Below are 23,776 nucleotides of genomic sequence, written 5' to 3'. Positions count from 1 at the left end.
CTCTGTCTTTTACTGTAGCATTTCATCCCAGATCTTCCTTTTTTTTTTTTTAACCTCTTCTTTGTCGGAGGAAAGCAGCTCCTTAAGTGTTACATTGCTTATCTTCTCAAGTATGTTGTTTAAGAAATTGCAAGAGTTTAAATAACAAAACTGTGGGAATTATTCCAAGACTTGACAGATTTGCTGGAAACCAAGCAGTTCTTCTGATCAGTGTCCTAACACTCCTCTATACCTTTGATATGAACACATATGGCATCAATCCTGATTGCCTGAATTAACTCCAATTTTCTAGTGACCAAGGTCAGATGAGTACAGAGAAAGACTCATCTGTTCTTACCTAGCACATATGGTCCAATTTTGTTGGTAATTTACTTACTATAACAAAAAAGTACAGAATGCTAAATCCCAATACCACTGCAGAATACCTCAGTGCTGGCTTATGCTACTATATAGCTGGCAAATATTCTATATGAGCTATTTTGTAAAGGGATAGTTGAAATCATTGGCTTTTTTTGAAGTTCAGAGTATTCTGAGGTCTAGCAACAAAATTGATGAGGAAATTTATTGGGGTAGAAGAAATGCCAGTCTGTCTCTGCCATTAGACTGATTTTGATGACTATAATTACAGGCAATGACTAATGCTAATGCTACTGCTTGACAGGTGCCAAAAGAATAAAAAGTGACTATGGAACTTCCATTAAGGTTTTGAAATCTCTGAAGTTAGTGACACAATATTTATTCTTAACTACTTTGGGCAACAAATTAGCAAATAATACTTAGGTAGCTTTCTATCCCTGCTCATTCAATAAGATCTTGAATGCCATGAGTTTGATTTCGAATGCTGCCTGATGAGTTTCTTTCAAATCACAGCAGCAACAGTATTTTAGACATGGTGAATTATAATTTTTCTTTGAATATTGAACAAACATTTTCTATGTCAGTGTCATTGTGACAAATACTTACTCTATTAGAAGTAAGTATTTAAAGTAGTATTTGTGAACTTCATTCTCATTTCTAGTGGTGAAACTATACACGTACTGCTTTTAGAAAAGAAGATTGTTTCCAGACATATTGCAAACAAAGTGTGGAGTCATTTATTATAGTTTGTATCTGAGAACAGGCAGAATGAGCAGAAATGGTTTTATCTTTTCAGAACATGCAGAATATATGATGTGCTCTAAGAACAGATTAAATTTGCTTAATGCTTTATTCCAACTTATAAAAGAAGCAACCTACAGAAACGTGACAAATGCTACACTTGTCGTTTTCCACAGTATTTTACAAAAAGAACCATTGTAACATTAGTTATAATTCAGTAGGGGGCTATAAATCTTTCTGTTATAAAAGGCAAGAAAGTTTTCTTAAGTCCATTAGTGATTTTGGAGCTATAAAATCTTTACTTATTTTCAAGTCAAAGCTGTCAGTGAAAACTTATTTGAATAGCATTAGGTTTGGGGTTTTGCTTATTCATAAAAAAACTTTAAATATTTAATATTTCTTCTAAATCTTTGGTTTTCAAAACAAAACGTCAGCACAATCAGGGAAAGAGTAAAAATTTCTGTCTCCGAGTACTGCATTTTTTCATTCCTTGTAGGTCTATTTTTGGCAGAAACACCTTTCCTACCTTTTCACATTTATGCTCTATAGACCATGAAAACTGCTGTTATGGAGGAGAGAACACTGTATGCATTGGTTTTATTGGTTTTATGCTGACACAACAAAATCTAAAGTGGCTGGTTCACTTTGGGGTTTTCAGGCCTCAGCAATTCTCAAGAAAAAGGCTGAAAAAAAATAAAGGGAGGGAAAAAAAAAGAAGAAAGGAAATGCCCTGAAGTCAGAGTCAATGAGACCAGCCTGATAAAAAGAGTTATCTTTTCACCTTTCTTTAATGATTGAGAAAAAGGCAGTCTCATGGTTCTTATTGTTCTAGGAGACAATAATGGAAATGCCATACCACAGAAGTAATTTTTATAACAAGTTGCTAATCTGTTCAGAAATTCAGCTAATACTTAGAAGTTCATTTGAATTAAGATGGTCCTTCTGTTGAGTGATAGAGGAGAGGCTAACTGATTTAAATCTTGTATGCCATCCAGCACAAGTGGAGGAATGTATAGTATTTCAGTATACTTAAGTTGACAGTGATTAGGATGGTGCTCTGTAAAAGATATGCCGTAGCCTATAGCAGCGATTAAAATCTGTGCACTGCACATATGTCAATGCAGAGTTTGGGATGACTATGGCATCACATTATATTATGGAGCCAGCAGGTGCAGATGTGCTATTACGATAAAGTTGAGTTTTACACAAAATGTGCTCAGCTATGTCAAATTCAGTAAATATATTCCTTTTGTTGCCCCAAAACTTTTGGAGCATACAATTGGCTAAGGCTAGAAATTACTTCAGTTATTAAAACAAATTGAAATGGATTATTCAGCACAAAATATATAGAAACAGGACATGTAATGATACTGTGTAAAGCTAAAAAATCAATAAGATCTGATGTCTTTCATGCTGATTCCTGTACCTGATTCAGATATTTATATATATTGCTGCTTAGCTGAGAAGTCTCAGTAATGAATCAGGATCCCATCACTGTCAACTTCAGAAATATCAAGTAGTTTTGGAGAAAACAGTACATATTCCGAAGAATTCACATTCCTATTAAGAACTGGGAGAGGTGGATCAGTGTACAAGGATACAAATTACAGAAACAAGAAGTATGCAATATTTACAATGGAACAAACATATTATTGGTCATTGATAGATATTATTTTTCTTTACGCAATAGTTCAAATTATTTCATATAGCCTTATCTTTGAATTTCACCATATTTATAATGCTTGAGGACAGTTACAGGATTCCTAAAACATTCTTTACCGTAGGCTGTTAGTTTGTTCTCTCAGCTTTAAGCTTGTCATGCTATGATTTCAAACATAAGAAATTAATTAACTTTATTAATCTTGCTATTAATGGTACTAATCCTCTGTGGCCTAAAATACCAAAGATGTATCCCAAATATGGTAGAACATCTATGAGCCACAAAAGGATTGTCTACAATGCTTGTTTCACCTAAATTACACATCTAGCCCTTTTATAGTTAGGAAAAAGTCATGAGATACATTATTTTTGGCCATTATTAAGAACATTGGAAATGCAATTTCTAGCTTGTTTCACGGCTATGCAGATTAAGGGCATGTGTCAAAACAAAATATCAAACTTAGGAAAATAAATAGCGAATGAATAACATAAACAGATATGAACTGTGCAGCTTGGATTTTTACCCTGGTGTTCAAGATTTCCAAGGAATCATGTACAAAACAAATTGAAAGAATTTACTTGAGTTTCAAAGGACTAAAAGGTGAAAAAGACAGGAAAACACAGGTTTACCTTGCTAAATAAAGGGCTTGCCTCTGGCTTAATTACATAGTTCACCAAGTTTGGAGGGGCTTATAGGGCAGAGGTGTGTTTTTCATTTTGATATGTTCTACTGTTGGTTTGGTTTTTTTTAAACCATGAATAATATGTTTTATTTCATTTGCTTGAAATTTCTTAGCATCAAATTTGAAGTCTCCAGAAACAGATATTACTGTGTGCAATTTCATACTGAGAAAGTGTCATAGAAATCAATGAAAATAGAATATTTGAAGGGACCTCTAGAGTTCCCTTCATCTAGTTGCAGGAGATCTGGTTTCCTAATTGAAAGCAAGGCTTTATATTAGCTTATTCAGGCCTGTGTTATGCTGTTTCTAATATTTCCAGTGAATGGATTCCACTACTTGTCTGGTTTACCTGTTCCAGTGCTTAGTTGTTCTCATGGTGAGTTTTTCTTTATATTGACAAAAAGTTTCCATTCAGTAGCTTGAGCCATTGCCTGATCCTGTCACCACACATCCTAATGAAGAGTCCCTTCAGCTTGTCTCTAATCTTCCGTTTAGGTAGTGGAAAAATGTGAATATATTCTGTGTAAGTCTTCCATTCTCTTGGTTCAACAACAATTTCCATCAATCTTTCTTTGTAATTAAGATCATAGGATCATAGAATGGTTAGGATTGAAAGGGACTTTAAGGATCATCTAGTCTCAACCAACCTTCCAATAGCAGTGACACTTTCTTCTAGATCAGGTTGATCAAAGCCACATTTGACCTGGCCTTGAACACCTCCAGGTATGGGGCTTCTCAGAGCAACCTGTCGCAGTGACTCACCACCCTCACAGTAAAAAATGTCTTCCTAATAATTAGCCTAAATCTACCCTCTTTCAACTTAAAATTGTTATGCCTCAGCCTATCACTATTCACCCTGACAAAGAGTTCCTCCTCATCTTTTCTGCAGGACCCTTTTAGGTACCGGAAGGCCACTATAAGGTCTCCGTGAAGACTTTTCATCTCTGGGCTAGACAAGCTCAACTCTCTTAGCGTGTCCTCATTTGGGAGTGCTCCAGCCCTCTGATCAATGTCACGGTGCTCCTCATGACTTACTCTAACAGATCCATGTTCTTACTGTGCTTCAGACCTCCAACTCTCTCATCACCTTGGTGAACACTCCCCAGTTATAACAACTCTCCTGGACTTGGAGAAGTAGAACTGGACACAACATTCCTGGTGTGTCTTGACAAGTGCCAAATATTGTGGATTAATTACATCTCTTATTCTGTTGACTATATTTTTGCTGACACAGCCTGCAGTTTGCTTTCCTGCTGAAAGCATAGACTGCTTACTCGTGTTCAACTTGCTGTCCTCTTGGTTACATAAGTCCTTTTGAGCCAAGATACATTCCTGCCAGCCAATTCCCAGCCAGTATGGATGCTTGGGATTATTTTCTCCCATGAAGGATTTTGAATTTCTCTTTGTTAAATCTCATGGAATTCCTGCTACACTACTTTTACAGTCTCTTGAGGTCACACTGCATAAAACATAAAATATATAAAATCATATAAAATATGTACAAAATTGGTCTTCTGACCCTTTTCTTTTTTCCAAAATTTAATCTTAGTTACCTTTAATCTTTCCTTTGTTACTACACACTCATTTGGGTTTAAATATTGTATGAGTACAAGTAAAGCTGTTACATGGCCTGTGACAACTAAATGCTTTTAGAAGCCGGGAAAGAAGTCAGATGCAGTCATCAAAATAAAGATTTCCATTAATGGATCTGTAATTTTTACTTTGTAGAAAAATGTTAGAATGTGCTTAGCATATTTTTGCTGTGCATTTATCCAATTTTGTCTTGCATTAAGAGGTCTAGTCCTTTGTCCTCTGATCCTTGTTTATTCTGGCACTCATTGTACAATCTGATATTTTTCTAACCTGTGTTCCAGAGTCTGAAGGTTCAGATACTTGCCTTTCCTAGCTGGTGTTTCAGGATAGAGCAGTAATTAACATATTAGCAATGATGATCCCTTCTGTTTCCAGCCTTATATTTGTACACAGAATCAGAGTAACTTAGAGGCCTTGTCAAGCTTCCTTTTGTGATCCCTGACATGCATGGTTATCTGCAGTAATCTTTAATTTATGAACACTGAGTATGTAATTGGCAGTATCATCTGAACGTCATCGTGAAAGTTACCTTTTATGCACCTAGTAGATTAATTTATTGGTTTGTTTAACCTTTTCATTTCCATCTTTCTGGTTTCTCTTTTTTATTCCAGTGAAATTCTAAGGTGACAAAGCACAAGTTATCTTATACAGACATCATTTCCAGTTGGTCTTGAGCAAAGTTGCGTTTCCAAACAGTGATTTCCAGTTAGATGAAAAACTATGGTAAACTAATCCAGATAAAATAATACATTGATGGTGTATGTAAGTTGATTAACTAGATTGATTTGCACACAGTGAAAGAAGGAAATAAATTGTAGCATCTGCTTCTATCATTGATTTACACACAGTGAAAGAAGAAAATAAATTGTAGCATCTGCTTCTATCAGTATGAATGACACAGTCATAAACACAAGGAGCAATATGTACATATTGGAGTGTCATTCTCTTTAGTTCAATGTCAATGGGCTCCTGATGCTTTTGATTGCTCTGGCTTCTTCATTTTAGTCATGTGATATTCTTGAGCAGTTTGCCAAACACAGAGGAAAATCATTTGTCATTGTATTTTCCCGAATCAAATGTTGGGTTTTTATTTTCAGATAATACATTCTCTGTTGTACCTAAAAGAATTCCCATAATGCATACTATATACTTTTTAAACACTGTTTAGGATTTAGTGGTAACAAGTAGATTGGCTGTTTTTCTTGGCAACATTTCAGTTTTGACTTTTAGGTTTTAGGGGTGGAAAAAAGCCATGCAAAAACATTGTAGTACTCTGCTTGTATGAGGAAACTAAGAGATCATTGTGAACTTTCATTACCTTTGTTATCTTCACAATGGTGAGCCGTGTGCATGGATGTTCTAGGCTTTGTGTTATCTTCTGAAGTCTCACTAGTTATGTAAGGACTTCTAATTACTTTTTTTTGTTTAATTACTCCAGTAAGCAAGCTACCCTATTCAGGAGCTTTTTGTGTTTTTGTTGGTGACCTTTGTTCCTTCCTTTTCAATAATAGTTGTGGCTTCATCACACCTGCTTGAATCAGTCACTGTAATATGAGTATTCTGTTCTTTAGAGGATATTGTATTTTTTTCTTGCTCTTTAATCCTTGAGCAGAGCTAAACCATTTCCCTTACAAACTTATTTTCATCCTGGCATTTACTTTTTTTTAACAGAAATATAGAAGTTCATGTATTCATTCTTTGTTTATTATATATTATAGCCCATTTGGAATTTTCTTTTTTTTCCCCTGCAGCATGTGTCAGCAATGTGTATCTAGTAGTTTACTAAAATTCTTTTTTATTCTAATGTTTTATATCACTCAGATTATTTATAGTAGCTAAAATGTATGTTTTGTGTCCTGGGGTAAAAATTGTATGTCAAAAGAATTAAATACAGGATGTTGGTAAAATTTTACAAATATTGAAAAACATATATTTTCTATCGTTTCTTTATTACATAGTAGTTTAGATTCAGAGCTGATGTGCTCTTGCATAAAGTTCCTTATGCTACAGAGCAGTATGAAATGCTTGAAAGAATTATTTAATTTTCAAAACAAACCCCATGAGGAGAGTCCTTATCAGTTTGGTCTTCTACATTTCATGTGTTCATAATATATTCTGAAGAAAAATAATTTTCCCTTTTATTGTTACTAAAATCTTCTGTAATCCACCACAGACTATGTACAGTAAACTATCAAGGTGTTCATGCAGAGTCCAAAAATTTTTCAGTTTTGTAAGCATTAACACTAGAAGTAGTTCAAATGTTTGGTTTGCTAAGTCTCCAGGCAAAGTGAAACAACTCTTGAATTGTATCTCAGCAGGGGGAAAAAGTAATCTTTTTTCTAAATAAATGTTCTTTTTTTCCACATACACTGATAATTCTCCTCTGGGGCAGAATTTATGACTGCCAGTCAGGTGAACTTCAGAAACGTTTGTAGTGCCAATCTTTGTTTAGTATCTGCACCAGAGCTGACAGCAGAGTTATATTAAAGGATGATATTAAAAGATGAAAGTCTAGTTAAAAAGTCTGATTATGCTTGATTATGCTAGTTCTCATGCTGTATTTCTACATTTTATTTACTGGGAAATATTTAACCTGACTGAACATTTTTGATACTTATTAAAAAAGTTGAGTAAATTGTAATATAAAATATTTAGTAACTTCTAATACCTTCAGTTTATCCAGTGTTTATGATCTCTTATGCACTGTGTTTTACAATGATAAGGGAAGGTAACATTTTTTTTGAAAAAGAAACTGAGGTGAAGGAAAGGAAGCAACTCCTCCATAGTCACACAGCATCACTTTGTGTCAAAGTACTATATATCTCCTTTGTCTCAAACTACTGTCTCTCTTTTCCTATCACAACAGTTCTTTGCATTCTGGGAATATCAAAGCAAAAAATACACACACATGTTTAGGACTTTTAGTAGTCAATTTCTGAATGACAAGTTAGTATTATTGTGACCAGAGTATGATACTATCTCTTACATAATATTTCTCTCCAATTATTTTTTACAGATAAAGTATTTGCTGCCCTCTCCCTCACAGCTCTTTTCTCCATATATTGCCATCTTTAAATGCTTTGAGTACTTCAGGTTGCCACATTGTGTATTAGGTTTTCAAAATCACTCAGGAATAGCTGAGTGATTAAGAGTGACAATTTAAAATGTGCCAGAATACACAGGTTCTCCTATGGCACTCACTAACATTGTTGATGAACTTAGTTACAGTGAAATACTTATTAAAAAGCATATTAAGAACAAAGAGCAGATAAACAACAGATATTGTGTGTTTTCTTGAGAATCTGTCTAACTGGTTTAATTTATCAAAACAAGATGAGAGGTACAGATAAGAGGAAAGGTACCCCTGGTAAAATCTGACATGCTAAAATACTATCAGAGAGCAATATGCAGACTGAGAATCTCTATTCGCTCTTACAAGCATATTACTCTCATTCATACTGCATCAAATATTTGTCTTTCAGAAATCCAAAATCTCCACTTACGACAAGATGTGGGCCTTCATGAGTAGCAGGAGGCAGTCAGTACTTGTCAAAAGTAATGAAGAAGGTATCCAGCGCGTACTTACCTCTGATTATGCATTTTTAATGGAGTCAACAACCATTGAGTTTGTCACACAGCGGAACTGTAACCTAACACAGATTGGAGGCCTGATAGACTCAAAAGGTTATGGCGTTGGAACTCCCATGGGTAGGTGATAATGTCAACCATTTGCTCTTTGTTCATTAATCTTGGTTGCTGCAATAGCACAGAAAAGCTCTGATAGACTATTGCTTTCTCTACATTGCTAACATTTTTTCTTATTCTCTTTTTCTCACCTGGGGAAACTTTACATATGTTATTAAGATTTATGGATTTTATTGAATTTTCAAAACAGAAAAATATAGTTATTTTGTAAAATTTGGATGTTTTCATGTGACATGTTTCTCTTGCATTGTGCCTTCCATATGTTCAACAAGTACTTTTCACAGCACTTTATTTTATATAAAATTGTTTTTAAAAAGTTGATCTTTTTAGAGAATGAGATGCTAGTGTTACAAGACTTGCATTAACAAATAAGGGTAGTGCTTCCATACTGAGCTATTCATCACTGGAATTCTTAAAAGAAGAGGAATGATTCCATACCATGCCATGTATAATCCACAGACAAAAGATTGAATTAACCTTGTGGAACATATTTTTGCAAAGCAAATCCAATCCAGTAAATATTTTCCAGGTCAGATGTTCTTGACTGGAAACAAAACTTTAGTTGCAAGATTAAAAGCTAACTACAGACCACAGTTTGACTGCTAGAATTCACATGATGGGATTTAACAAGCACTGAGGTGCTGAGTTCCCACTAACTATAATGATTTTTGATGGACATGAGCTGAGGATGTGGCTTTAGATTTCAGAAGAGATGGGAATAAGAAATGATGTGGAAGAAAGAAAATACTGCAAAATGATCCTACTTAATATTGTAAGATTGTTTTGCTGACTTCTTTGCAAGACCAATATTTTCTTTAACTTCTTTTTAAGAAGAATTTATCACTTTGTGATGATGTAAATACGTTTTATATTTTTCTCGAACAGGTCTTTCATTTGGAACCAATTTCCCTATATGTTGTACATATTCACTGCAACTTCAATGATATCTTCATAATTTTCATTAGTTTAGTAATTAATGATGAAATAGCATGTGCTACAGAAATTATGATTCTGTTAATTTTGTCTTTGAACAGCTTGTTGTTGAGAATCTAGTTTTAATCCATATAAAATTTTTCTACTCTTCTATTTTGGTGTGGTATATTGCTGAATATGTTCTCTAGACATAAAAGTGAGAGAAGGGACTGGGCTTTCTGCTGCTCTTTTTGACATTCTGTATCTTCTGATATGTACACACCTTCTGTTATTCTGAGGGCGAAAACCATCTTCTTTAGGTTTAGTATAGTGAAAGTTATGTCTTAGAAACAATTTAAAGTCCTTGAATAAGCTGCACACAAACTTTGTGAACCATCTGAAACACGCCCTAAAAATCTAAGTGCTCATGAAAGTGCCAAAGTTGATTGGAATTGGAGAGATCAGGCTATTTTATAAATGATATTGATTATGCGTAAATCAGAGAAGCATCACAGATCTCCAAGAAAGCAGATGAAAAGCAATGATAAAGCCAGAAACAGACTTCTATAGATAAAGTTTGGAGGAAGAAGTATTGGATCCAAAGAGGCAAGGAAGCAAGTAAGCAAGCAACATTTTTGTCTTCAGCCCCTACCTTGCTTGGGGAGAACAGGCAATATGCATACTTTATTCTGTCACTGACTTCAACTCATACCAAAGATATTGCTCAGTTTTTATTCATCTTCAAGATGCCAAGTAATAACAAATTATTGGTGTCAAGAGAAATAATAGTTTTGTGCAAAGGGATCAGTAAGCTGACAATTCTCTCAAATCAAGATGAAATAAAACAGAAAACATACCTGCAAGAGTCCAAGATCACAGAAGAAAGTAAAATAAGACTTGAAACAATGCTCAACTTAGCAAAAGAAGTTGAAGTAAATTCTGTAAAAAAGATAAGTCCTTCATAAAAGGGAATATAATGGAACTCAAAATAAGACACAAAGAAAAGGTTTCCACAGTTGAAATGAAGGTACAGTAAAACAGCATCTGGAGCTTTCCTAGAATAGCTGAGAATAAGAGACTAAACCCATATTTAGGCAGTATCTGTAAAAAACTATCCAGAGAACTAATATTTATAAAAGTTTGGCTTCCTGTGTATTGACCGCACAGTCTAAGAAGAAAGAAATTGGGTAGTCTCTGCTACAACAAAGCATAGTTCACACATACTTTTAAGAGGAAAAGTTACAAAGCATATCCATAGTGCCTGTTAGAACAATTTTGTTAAATATATTGCTTTATTGAAGCTCAAAAATCTCACAGATCAGTGGATAATACAAAATAAACACATGCATTATGGCTAATCTAATTTCTACAGAGAAAAATAATTCCAGAATCTTTCAAAGTACTTAGACGTGGTTAAATCTACAGAAGTAAATTTCATCATTATTTAATGATTATGGAAGAAGTTAACAGATAGGTAATTATATCTTTTTAGAGTTAATTATCCTAAAAGAATAATTTTTCAAGTGTTTGAGCAACTGGGGTGTAATGGTTTAATAAACAAAGCATTTGTTGCTACTTGTGTCTGTTTAGGAAGCAACATATCTCTGAGTGAAAAAGTGCAGAAATATTAGTATTGGAGGCATGATGTCTGAAAAATATAGATGCCACCTCCTAAATTTTACAAAAATATCCATTTATCTCCCAGAATATTGTCTTGAAGTTGCAGAAATATTTGCACATAAGATCAAATTTTTAGAATACTTTCATTATAGGCCTTATGTTGAATACAGTAGGATGGATATAGCTAGTTTTGGAGAACATCAAAGGAAGTAGGTGTAACATATCTTGTTCATCTTGAAGGCTAATAGAATAATAGTGAGAACATAATTTTCCTGAGTCTATGTAACTACAAGCAGAAGAGCTAAAAGCCTTCCTGACAGAAAATATGCTATCAGAGTAGTTTATCATAGCATAATCACTTGGAAAATACAACCTTCCAATTATAGCCCCAGCTTAGACTACTAAAGTAAAAGCTTTCTGCTCACAATGTAAAAGTTATAAATTCAGAGAAAGTAAGTTGCACAAGGTGAGGAGAAAAAACCCAGCAGCTCATGCAATGTATAAGTATCAACTCCTTCCATACACACTGTATAAGCAAAATCTGAGTTAATGTGATTATTTTAAACTTTCTAAAAGTATTAATGAAGTGAACAAAGCTTAGATTGCTAAAATGTAACCTGGATGAAGGAAAACGGAAAGGCCGTACTTTTGGCACAAAGTAGGATCAGTGTCAACAATTAATGTCAACAAAATATGTAAGGCAGGATTCTACAATATCTTGCTGTTAGCTTTCTTTAATATATCACATTTGAAACTCAAAGACCTGAAAAATAAACTAGAGATAGTGGATTTGATATGTGTTTATAAGCTAAGGTAACAGCCTTCTATAGGCATAATTTTCAGTCAGAAATCTTTGGTGCTAAGCTAAAAAAATAATTTACAGTAAAAAGAGAAGGGAAGAACAGACATGGGATGAGAAGTTTGACTGCACCTGATAATCTGGAGCAGATAAGGGAGAACCTATTGGTCATTGATGTTGAGTTATTTTTTGTGTTATTTTCAATCTTTGCAACTTTGTTTATAGATTTGTAGCCAAGAATGTAACACTTGCTTTGCTAGAGCACATATATTCTTTTTATTCAAGTATGAAGCTCCAGATGCCAGGAATTTGCACTTGCTTTACCCTGGCATGCACTATTAGGAGGCATGGTTTGCCAGTCCTGCCAGCTCTTCATCAATGAATATGGTAGACAGGACAACTTTTGTTAACATGCATAAAGTTTGCAATATGCCATGTAGGTTATTTCTAATAATAAATATGCAAATATGCATCATGTTAAATTATCTATTAGAGATACATACATATTTCTTTTTGTGACTGGAATTTGGCTTTGTGTGGGCATACACTTCATCACCCAAGATCAATATTCAAGGGAGAAAAGAAGAAAGAGAAAGAGAGAAAATCAGAGAAAAGGCAGAGAAAACAAATGAACAAAGGGAATGGGGTGGAAGGAGAGAGAACAGACCCTTTGGGTATGCAGAACAACTTCTGCTTTTGTTTATAAATCCTATAAGGCATTACTCAACTCCTCCACTAGTTTTAAGTGTTTCATTTCTTCATCATGCATGATAAAGGTGTTTAAATTTTGTGTTGTTCTGGAACAAATCCTAGTTAGGATAGATTTACCTTTGTACAGGATTCCTTCCACATGCTTATGGTTGCCGTATCAAGCATAAATTGTTACTTTTTTCAAGTAAACCTAGTCTATCCAGCAATATACGGTTAATGCCGTACTGAAACACAGTTAATATGACTTCGCTACAGTCAACAAATGGTAAAAACCAATAATATTATAGAAATAGCTTCTTTCCATAATTTCCATATATATTAACAGAATTGTTAGAGTGAAGCAAACGACAAGAAAGGTTTGAAATTTAGCTTCTCTGCACTCATATAAAGACCTTAGTGTTCTGAAAAGCTCCTTTTCACCTTTTTTTTTTTTTTTAATTTTAACTCTCTAATTGGAAGAAACATATTTGGAACAATCTCTTGGGAAGCAACAAATCTTCATCTCTTTAGGGTGCCTTTGGGTTCTTATTTATTTTCCAAATTCCTCTTTCTCTTCAGCACGTTGGACAGCATACCACCTCCCATTCCATAGTGAGCTGTCTCTGTTAAAACTCTCTTCACTTTTCCTAGTTTTTTTGATTTACTTTTCCTTTGCTGTGATCAAAACATGACTTTTCCTACTACAGTATGTCATGTTTGTGTCCGATCTTTCCATATTGATGGGCTGTCAAGATGCCCTAAAAAAAAAAAATGATGCTGAAAGGGATTGAGGCTCAGATCTTTAATATTTAATTGTTAATTTAAAAACTGTTAAAAACCGTGCACTCCTGCTACTACATGGAGACTGTTGTACATGGGGATAAAATACAACTCCCAGGATATGAATGAAATTTAATCAATGTATTTTGAGGTCAAAATACCAAGTGGATAAAGCTACCAATGTTCAATTGTCAACTTGAGTCTTATGGAACTACCCATTACATAAAGCTGCAATAACTTAAAATAGTAAAACAGATCCGGGTATCAAAATTTGTTCATGTACATACATAAAACATATCTGTAAAGTGTATATTTTCACAAAATTAATATAATAATAATTCCACCAGAGATGCATTGGCTGCAAGTCCCAGATACCAGTACATTCACTTAAGTTCAAAAGATGAATTAAGATTTCAAGGCTCTCCTGTTCTATTCATTCAGAGGTGCCATTTTTAGTGGTCCTTTTTCTTTAAATTCTAATGAAATATGAAATAAAATGTCTTTGTGTACAAACATATCTGTTTTAGAGAAAAAAATAACTTTTCACAGTACATTGTTCTTCAAGTATCTCAGAATATGGCCCATTCATTTATGATTTCCAAAATGTCTATTTGACCAGTCAATGTAATGTGTAGATCACGGTGCACAGAAATTCAGTTATATACTGTTGCGCAATGCAGTTAATCTTAACATTTCTTCACTTAGTCATTCAAATATTTTATTTTTGACAAATCACAGCCAGAGTCAAGTTAGCTTTCTTTTTTTTTGGGATTTCAGTCAGCTGTGTAGCATGTACTTAAAATGTTTGGAGTAAGCACATTTTGAAAACAGTAGTATTCATATAATTTCATCAGACATAGACTGTTGAAAGAGTACTTCACACTCCAGTCCCTTAAATTAAAGATTTCACTGCAGAAAAAAGAACGTTTTCAGGCAATAATTTATGATCTACTATTTCATATCTTCTCTAGAAATACGACTTAATGAATTATTTATATTTAAGCTAGTAATAAATATAGTAGAATAGTATTCTACCTAGCCCAGTGATAGGCAGTTGGATCCAAATAGAATTTAAACAAATAATTTAATCAGCAAACATAGAACACTTAATTATCATGTTGTATCCAATAACACTATATGGGTTCAGCTGATTAATTTTGTCTGTTCTGTCTCTAGGGAGTGACGTAGAAAAAATATTCGCAGTAAAAGTTTTTATTTTATAATACTAAATTCTTTTAACTGACCTGACTGTGTTCCCAATGCAGGTATTTTACAAAAGACTTAATTACTTGTTATTTTTATTTAAGTGCATGTTCATAAATATAGAAAATTTTAAACAAAGGCACAGTATGGAATATACATTACATAAGAACAAAAGCTTTCCATAGATGCTTATAATTTCAAAGATTAAAACTCAATGTAGCAAAACTATGAACAAATATATGACTCTTATTTCCTAAATACGAAACAGAATTTGAAAAAATGTATCATGAATATGATCTCAAAATAGCCTTTACTCTCCTCTTAAAATTCATTCAGACTCCTACATTGCCACATTTATCATTTCAGACAGAGATTTGTACCATGGTTTTATAATCATCTAAAAATTAGTTTACCTTTGAAGCTCGTCTGTAAGATAAAAAGCAGATAAAATTGTAGTAAACACTTTGTAAATGTAAGAATAATTTTTCATCATCCTATAGACATGTAAGGTATTGTTTCCTACATTTTGTCTGGCTTTTAAAAGAACGAAGCCCTGAATTCTACCTTTGTATATCTGAATTAACTGTTTTGTTAAGCAGTTTCTACACTTAGAACATGAACTGCATCCAAATTTAAAAAGATGCCTTGAATGTTTTCTAGTAAAGGTATCTATTATGCTATTATGTATTCAGAAAATAGTAGCGCTAGAAATTTTTGCTTCTCTGGGTGCTACTTATAAATGTGATAAAATTAATTCCAGTTTAACAGGTATTAAAGTATGAGTAAAACCCTCCCATTTACAAGAAATTACCTAAATATTAATCTTAAATTGAAGGTACAATTGCCCAGTAGGGGACAGTCTATTCTTTATGTTCTGGTTAAATGAAAACTATAGTGTGATTAGCCTGCAGCTGTAGATTCTTCTGAAAGGAGTAGATTATGATACAGATGAGTATCATAATGATGAGTTCTGGGCCCCACAATTTAAGAAGGATATTAAGGTACTTGAATCCAGAGGAAGGCAGCAAAGCTGGAGAAAGGCTGAAAGGAATGTCCTATGAGGAGTGGCCGAGGACACAGAGTTTGGCTAGTTTTGAGAAAAGGAGGTTGAGGGGTGACTTCATTACTGCTTCCTGAGAAGAAGCAGTAGTAAGGGAAGTAGTGGCCTCCTTTTCCTCATGTCCAGTGATTGGACACATGAGGATGACTCAAAACGAGGGGAGCTTCAGGCTGGACATTAGGAATCATTCCATATTTATACAGTGCCTGATGCTTCCATTCTATGTGGTGCTCTTTAAAGTTCCTGCACAGGTACACAAAGACATATAGATTTTCAGTCTGTTCCACTATTTTTAATTTATGTCTGTTAGAACCAACAGGGCTAATATTTTTTTATCTGATTCTGGGAACTGGAACAGTTATTTAAAACAAACAAACAACAACAACAAAAATAAACGTGAAAACATACACCACCACTTCCTCCCCAAACTTGAGGGGAGACATTTCTATCTATAACATACCTAAATAAGAAACTAAGACTGAAGCTTCATTGTCATTTTAAAGTTGCATACGTCCGATGCATTTTGTGAAAACCGACAGCTATAGGAGCTGGTTTAGTGGCCTAAACTGGTAGAATACTGTTCATCTTTTTCATAAAACTAATTTATTTCATGTTTAACTACGTAAATGTAAATGAGACTGGATGAAAACTAATTACAGTATGAAGGGAACAGTAATAGAAAACAAACTGGAATACAAAAGAGGAAATAGGATTTCTGCATAGGCAGTTGTTAGACTGAGTCAGAAGACAATGTTTTCCTTGTTTTCTGATAGCTGCAAAAAGCTGTAATGTATGTATCATTGTCAGAAATAAAACAGCTATAATTTAACAGAAGTAAGTAGTTGTGGGGCAGGGAGGAGTTGTCAGAGTGAGTTTACCATGTGTTTTTGGTTTTTTTCCCCCATGCCTCTTATTCTTTCTTTCTCAAACTTTGTAGAACTTTGAGCAGTACAGTCTACTCCACCTTCACATCCATGCCTCTTCAATTTTTTCTTTTTTGTCTTTTCTCCTGGAAGTCTAGGTTAAGAATCAAAGAACGATAGGATAGTAAGAGAGATACAAGAAATTAAAACACTATCTTGTATTAAATGCTCTCTTTTTAAAGGAAAAACAAAAAAAATCCATAGGATCCCTTCAAAAATAACTGCTTGGAGTTTATCAATATTCCATACTTTCTGAAGCTACACACTCGTTCCTAGGTTTGCTTTCTCTCCTAACATCTTTCTTTTTTCATGTCTCTACCAAAGTGAAAAGGAGACATTGAAGAAGCATGTTTTAAAAACTTACCTTAAATCACAGGCAAGACTAGAAAACTATGACATTGAGCACAATGACTGGTGCTGAGCATGACTGACACATTCCTCTCAGTTAATTTGTACCTTTAACAGTCAGTGATCAATGCAGAACATAATTCTAGAATTTTTTTTCCAGGAGAAACAAGGCAGGATTTTTTCCAAAATGTTTCCCTTATACAATATTGCCCAATTTTCTGAATTGTATGTTGCCTTATATGGAGAAATGAAAGAAAAAGAACATCCTAGGCTCCACAGATATGGTTAGTGAAATCTTGCTTTGCTTCTACTCTTATAAGTAACTCAGTTGTGTCTGACACTGATTGGTAAGCCGAACATGTATACTTTCCACACACCTATGTGTAAATATAGTTATGTAAAAGCATTAGAGTATGAATTATTTCAAAAAGCAGACAGTTCCAAAAGTTAAATAAACAACAGGTAAATGATGTATTAATTTACCCTCCAAAATTTTTAACAATATACTTGACTGAAACCAAATCTGACACACCTGAAGATACTGCAAAGATCAGAAGTTTAACATTTGAATTGATTAAAATATATTCCTGGATTCCCTTTGTAGAGTACTAAACTCAACAGTCAAAACTGGCTTTCAATTCAATCAATCATTGCTGAGATTTCAGTCTCTTGCTGTTATGTTCTTTTATATTGTGTGGGACACTGCGAATACCTGAGCTAACCTTGTCTATTACCTTCTGTAAAGTACTGCCCCTGGAGAAAAATTTCCATATTGCAGACCAGCACTCTGCCTACTTAGGAAACATGTATATGTGTTTATCTATATATATTCTACAGTCTTAGGTAATTTTAAATAATAAATGTAATGAAAACTTTGCAATTTTTGCACTTTGAACTTCAGCACTAAAAGCATAAACTTTCTCCTGCCTATTCAAAATTGAAAGCACTACAGAAAAAAATAACAATAAAAATCCTTTCTAATCAATCACTTGGTTTTATTCTTAAGACTTTAGTTCTCTTGAAGCCACTTATTATCTTCAGACCATACAAATGGCCCCTCACCACAAGAAGGGTGTTGAGGCTCTAGAGCAAGTCCAGAGAAGATCAACGAAGCTGGTGAAGGGGCTGGAGAACAGGCCTTATGAGGAGCGGCTGAGAGAGCTGGGGTTGTTAGCCTGGAAAAGAGGAGGCTGAGGGGAGACCTCATTGCTCTCTACAACTACCTGAAAGGAGGTTGTGGAGAGGAGGGAGCTGGCCTCTTCTCCCAAGTGACAGGGGACAGAACAACAGGAAATGGCCTCAAGCTCCACCAGGGGAGGTTTAGGATGGGCATTAGGAAAAAATTTTTTAAAGAAAGGGTCATTGGGCACTGGAACAGGCTGCCCAGGGAGGTGGTTGAGTCACCTTCCCTGGAGGTGTTTAAGGCACAGGTGGACGAGGTGCTAAGGGGCATGGTTTAGTGTTTGATAGGAATGGTTGGACTCGATGATCCGGTGGGTCTCTTCCAACCTGGTTATTCTATGATTCTATAGTAATATGAGCATTTTTTTTACTACTTATTGGACATGAGGCATATAAACAGATCTGTCTTATAGGAATAAATAGGAAACCATTTACCAACACAAGGCCTTTTTCTTTTCCTTGCCTGCACTCAATCTCTAATCCTTCATATAATTTGAACTGTAATATTCATCACTTTTACATGCATAAAAGTGCTGAGCTTCACTTCTTCTGTAACTAAACCATATTAATACATTTGTCTTCATTAGTTGAACATAATGCACAAAAATATATGCAAATTACTTATTTTTATGCAGGTCAAACCATGTGTTGGAACTAATTTGAGAATTTCAACTGCATGAGCACTTTATTGTTGCTGAAATGTAAGAATGTGTGGCTAACTTATTTGATCACAGAACTAGTTTCTACAGCTACCTCAGATGTATGAGCATATTGAAGCACTGAGATCCATGCTGAGACTGAGCTTTATATCAATAAAGAATTGTCAAAACACTTAACATCTGGTAGCTGTTGTGAGCAGATTCTGCCTTAGAGAAGCAGTTTCTAGTAGGAATTTACTGAGCAGACGTAACTGAAGCAAAGGCATTGTTAAAACTTCAGTGTTGATGTTACAGTGTTTAGGACCATGCATATGTATTGCACTGTCAAAGACTCATTTGCAAATTTAAGAGTTTTCTATCCTGACATGTTGCCCTTAATTAGAAACAAGCCAGTGCATTTCATCCCAGCACATGGTGAATGCATGGGTTCGGGCATTTTTGATCTGAAAAAGCTTCAGCATCATCTGTTTATTTTGTCTCTTGTAGTTCCTGGCTAAGTGTTCCTTTTTCACTGCCTGTTAAGTGGGATCTCATTTCCCAGCAATCCAGGGTTACTGAGTAAGTATCACCATCCACTCAGTGCCCTGCAGCTTAACCGCAATGCTTTAAGGTTCCAGCCTTTCTGAAGGTTACAAGAGAGGCTGGTGGAGCTGGGACTGTTCAGCCTGAAGAAGAGAAGGCAGCTCAGGGGGAAAATCAGTCAATACATAGAAGTACTTGATGAGGGAAAATAATGAAGGCAGAGTTAGAATTTAGTCAGATTGACAACCAGCAAGTAGACAAAGGCATCAGTCACAAACTGAAATAAAATATATTCCATTTAAATGTGACAGGAAAAAAAAAAACCACACAAAAACTTCTTTACAGTAAGGATGATCTAACACTACAAGTTGCCCAGAGATATTGTGGAGTATCCATCCTCGGAGATACTCAGAACTGGACAACCAGGCCTGAGTAGTATGCTGTAGCTTGAGCAGGTGGTGTTGACTAGACCATCTCCTGAGGACAATTCCAAATTTCTGCCTTCCATAGTATTGAAATGCAGCAATTTGATGAAAGTGATGAAAGTACTTCAGACTTTTCAACTACAGAATCTCAGATTTTAAAACTACAGAATCAAGACACTTATCTTTGAACGGTGACTTTTATTTGCATCCAAAAGGGGCAAATAGAAGCTATTGGCTGTCTTTCAGTTTACACCTTCCCAGTTTCATTTTCTCCTTTGTAATGGAAAAGAAATCTAAAATTTTGAAAGCTCTTAATGCATCTCAGTTCTTGCTCTGTAATCCAGCCGCACTGTTGAAGACAGAACTCCAGAAGCCAGCTAGGGTGAATGAAAAGACTAGTGTCATGGTATTAAGTCCATCATGCTGCCTTATAGACAAACAGCACAGTGAGTGAAACTCTGACAGACAATGATTTTAAGTGGTCTTGGAATAGTTAAGACTTGTTATTCTCACTGTACATATGATGCATACAGTTAGCCTATGCCTCTTTTTCCCAAAGATCAGCCAAGAACTGACCCCCTTGCCTCTGTAATCACTTTAACCTTGTAAATCAAATTAAGTGACAGAAATCTGCCTGGAAAACCTCAAAGAGTCAACTTCTCTTATTTATTAGAGGCATTATAAATACGTCTGTCCAGGACAATGGTAGCCAGTTTCTCAAGCAGAAGACATAGAAGACAATCAGATTAGTTTGGCAGGACCTGCTTTTCATAAATCCATGTTGATTTGGTCTGATCACCTGGTTCTTTTGTGTGTGCATTAAAGTGTGATAGCACTCAAGAAGCTCCATGACCTTCCCTGGCACCAAGGTCAGACTGACAGTCCTGCAGTTCCCTGGATCCTCCCTCTGACTCTTCTTGTAAATGGGTGTAACATTTGCCAACTTCCAGTCAAGTGGAACTTCCCCTGTCAATCAGGACTGCTGGTAGACGTTGGAAAGGGGCCTCCAAGAGCTTCATTAATACCCTTAGGTGGATCCCATCTGGCCCTGTAGACTCATGAATGTCTACTGTAAATGCACAGGAAAAGTATATAAATTTTACTTCTTTCTTGGGGTAGCAAAACTGAGAACTTCACTCCTTTTTAGATTAAAAATAGCTATATCCAGTCAAAGTTTATTAATATAGCAGTTTTCTTTTCAGTATTTTTGGGAAGTGTGTTTAATTCTGTGTGTCTGAGATGCTTTGCTATTAATTCATTTGTACCTTAATGGTGAGAATGCTATAATGTCTGGTCATTTCATAAATATTAAACAACTAAGAGCTAAGAAACAGGGAATAGTGTTTCACTTAATGTCACAAAGAAGACCTGTTATCAAAGCTGCACTTAGATTCTACATCCAATCTCCTGGTGTAATGCAATGATCTCAGGCTTGTTCTATACCCTTAAAAATACCTGGGCAATGGCCACTTCTAATGGAACTGGCTAATTCTGCTACTAAGAACATCTTTTCATCAATGTCTTTTTTAAAAATTAGTTGTTTTTTTTTTTAAAATTGATGAGCCTTCCTTATTTACTTAGAGTTAAACAGAGGTCCAGATTTGGCACAAAGGATCTCCTGTGTCAAGTTTGAAGTACCTATTGCCTTTTCTTTTGATTTATTGCTCTTCTCTTCATTGCGAGGTTTTGATTCCTTCCTCTGATTGCCAAAGAATCTATGAAATCTATCAAATCCCCAGCCACAGCACATTTATTCTATAACTCTTTATGAGGTTAAGCTATGGGATAAGAACGGAGAAATGCCTGTATGCCAAGACTTACATGATTCCACCCGTTCCCAGTAGTATAAATGGTATTATCCAGCATTCTTATGGAAATTTCAGATATGCCTATGCTGGAGTGAGACTGTGACTGCAGGTTATGTATACGTACCCAATCTGGTTTTAGGATGGGTAGATCAATTTGGTGTAACCACAGTGGGAATAAATGGGCTCACGATGAATGAAATCCTCAAGACAAGAAAAGTCTAACCAAAACAAAACCCAAAACTCAAACACCCCTATGCTGAATTCAAGTGTTTCTTCCTTTCAACAGTTAAAAACAGAACTTGAACTGGTTGCTTTATTCAATACAAACTATTCACATAAGAGCTTCAACACCTAGATATTAAAGGAATATATCTCTTATGATGCATGACTTTCTTCTTACTATAAATATATCAGCAGTAGAAGAAGGTTTTGATTATCTAAGTTTTGTACCTAAGTTCTGAATATGATAGCATATTCCTAACCGTCTTTTTCCTTTGCTTAAGTCAAGTGCATGGAGTATGAAATAATGTTGCAAGATAAGTAGAATAGTCTAGGAATTTTTAATAACAAAATAAAAAAAAAGGTAATAAAAGACACTACCAGTGATATAGAAGTGTTCAGAATGGATTTTTTTGTCTAGCAAGTAAAATGTAACGTGCAACTATGTCAAATGGTCATCAAGTTTCAAAATACCGGAAAAATTGTAGCAATTTCCTTTCATAAAATGCACCAGTAATGATGACATAAAAAAATTACTGGTTCAACAATTTCACAATGTAGGAGTTAGTAGAATGCTGCTACTATTTTTTTATTTAATTAGGGCTAAATTAATTTCTACAGGTCCCAAAATGCTGCAACTCCTTTTGTATTTCATTGAATGAGTGTAAAGGCCTAAGAGTAGTCAGAGAGGAGATTTTACTTATTCATAATCTAGTAGGAAACATGTTCAAGGCCAGCCAGATCAGTAACATACTAGTGTGCATGCAGTGAAGTCTTAATATATAAGGCATATGTGTTCATAATTTATGATTAAACATATGATTATATGCATAAATATCTATATACTGAGACTTCAAGGAAGAAAAATTACCCATGTAAAACTTCTGCAGTATTTCTGAGACCTTATTCTGTACAATAAGGTTCAGACAATAAAATTTAATTCAAATTTTCATTTTTATTTTAAAGTTTAATAATCAAGTAATAGGATGCAGGAATTACTGCATCCCTTACTGTGTTTGTTGATGATAGGAAGGCTCTAAGGTCTTTATAATCAATAACAGAAAGTCTTAAAAGTCTTCTGGCAGAAATTCTCATTCCTGCAAGCAGCAGCTAGAGTGGCATCAGCGTATAATACCTAGTTTATATTCCTTAGACCCTTTATTCCCAGTTTGTCATGGGAATAGTTCATCAGCTGACAGAAAAATGAAAGCAGTAGGCATTACAAAAAGAGAGGAAGAAGGAAAAGTCAGATATTTCTGCACTGTCCTTCTTTTCTCAGCACTCAACAGAAGACTACATTACATCCTGATTTTGGGATAGAGTTTTAAATATCACTGTGTCTGCCCCCTTCCAGTCTTCCCCCAAGCACAAATTGTTAATATTTTTTTTTTTTTGCAACTGCTTGTCTTTTTATTGAAGGTTCAGATGTGAAGTTCCCATTTCTTCACATGGCATGTTGTTTTTTTTCTTCATAGTGTATATATTTTTCAAATGTGTTCATACACAAAGTCTGGTAGTCTTAGAAAGTTTCTTTTTTCATATTACTTTTTTATTTTGAAGATTAAATTCTGTTAAATTAAATATTTCTGACTTTTAAAAATACAAACCCCAGGACATAGCCTCCTTAGAACACCTCATGGAAGGACTTGATTAATCTTTCAGTCATGTGGTAAGAGTGATTGGGAAAATTAGCTTGTATCAGAAAAAAATCTAGGAGAAAAAAAAAACTTAGGAAATAATATCATTATTATGCCTCTTTTTTTCTCATTATATCTACTTGAATCAACATAAACAACATTAAAAATAATTTTTTTGTAGTTATCAGACTGTTGGGTGTACTCATTTGTTGTGATACATGAATCAATGAATTTAGAACATTGTTAGTAAT

General features: G+C 34.7%; 1 protein-coding gene across 3 annotated transcripts in view; it reads left to right on the top strand.

Moving 5' to 3' along the window:
- The window catches only part of GRIK2 (glutamate ionotropic receptor kainate type subunit 2), a 394,676-nt gene that overhangs the window by 351,251 nt on the left and 19,649 nt on the right, over positions 1-23,776 (top strand). For all 3 annotated transcript variants that reach the window (XM_069851131.1, XM_069851128.1, XM_069851130.1), the window contains one exon: positions 8,516-8,741. In XM_069851131.1, coding sequence (XP_069707232.1) covers positions 8,516-8,741 — 226 coding nt within the window. The remainder of the gene's footprint in view (positions 1-8,515; positions 8,742-23,776) is intronic.

Source organism: Phaenicophaeus curvirostris, chromosome 2 (assembly GCF_032191515.1).
Source record: "Phaenicophaeus curvirostris isolate KB17595 chromosome 2, BPBGC_Pcur_1.0, whole genome shotgun sequence".
Classification (NCBI taxonomy): Eukaryota; Metazoa; Chordata; class Aves; order Cuculiformes; family Cuculidae; genus Phaenicophaeus; species Phaenicophaeus curvirostris.
This window is presented reverse-complemented; position numbering and strand designations above follow the sequence as displayed.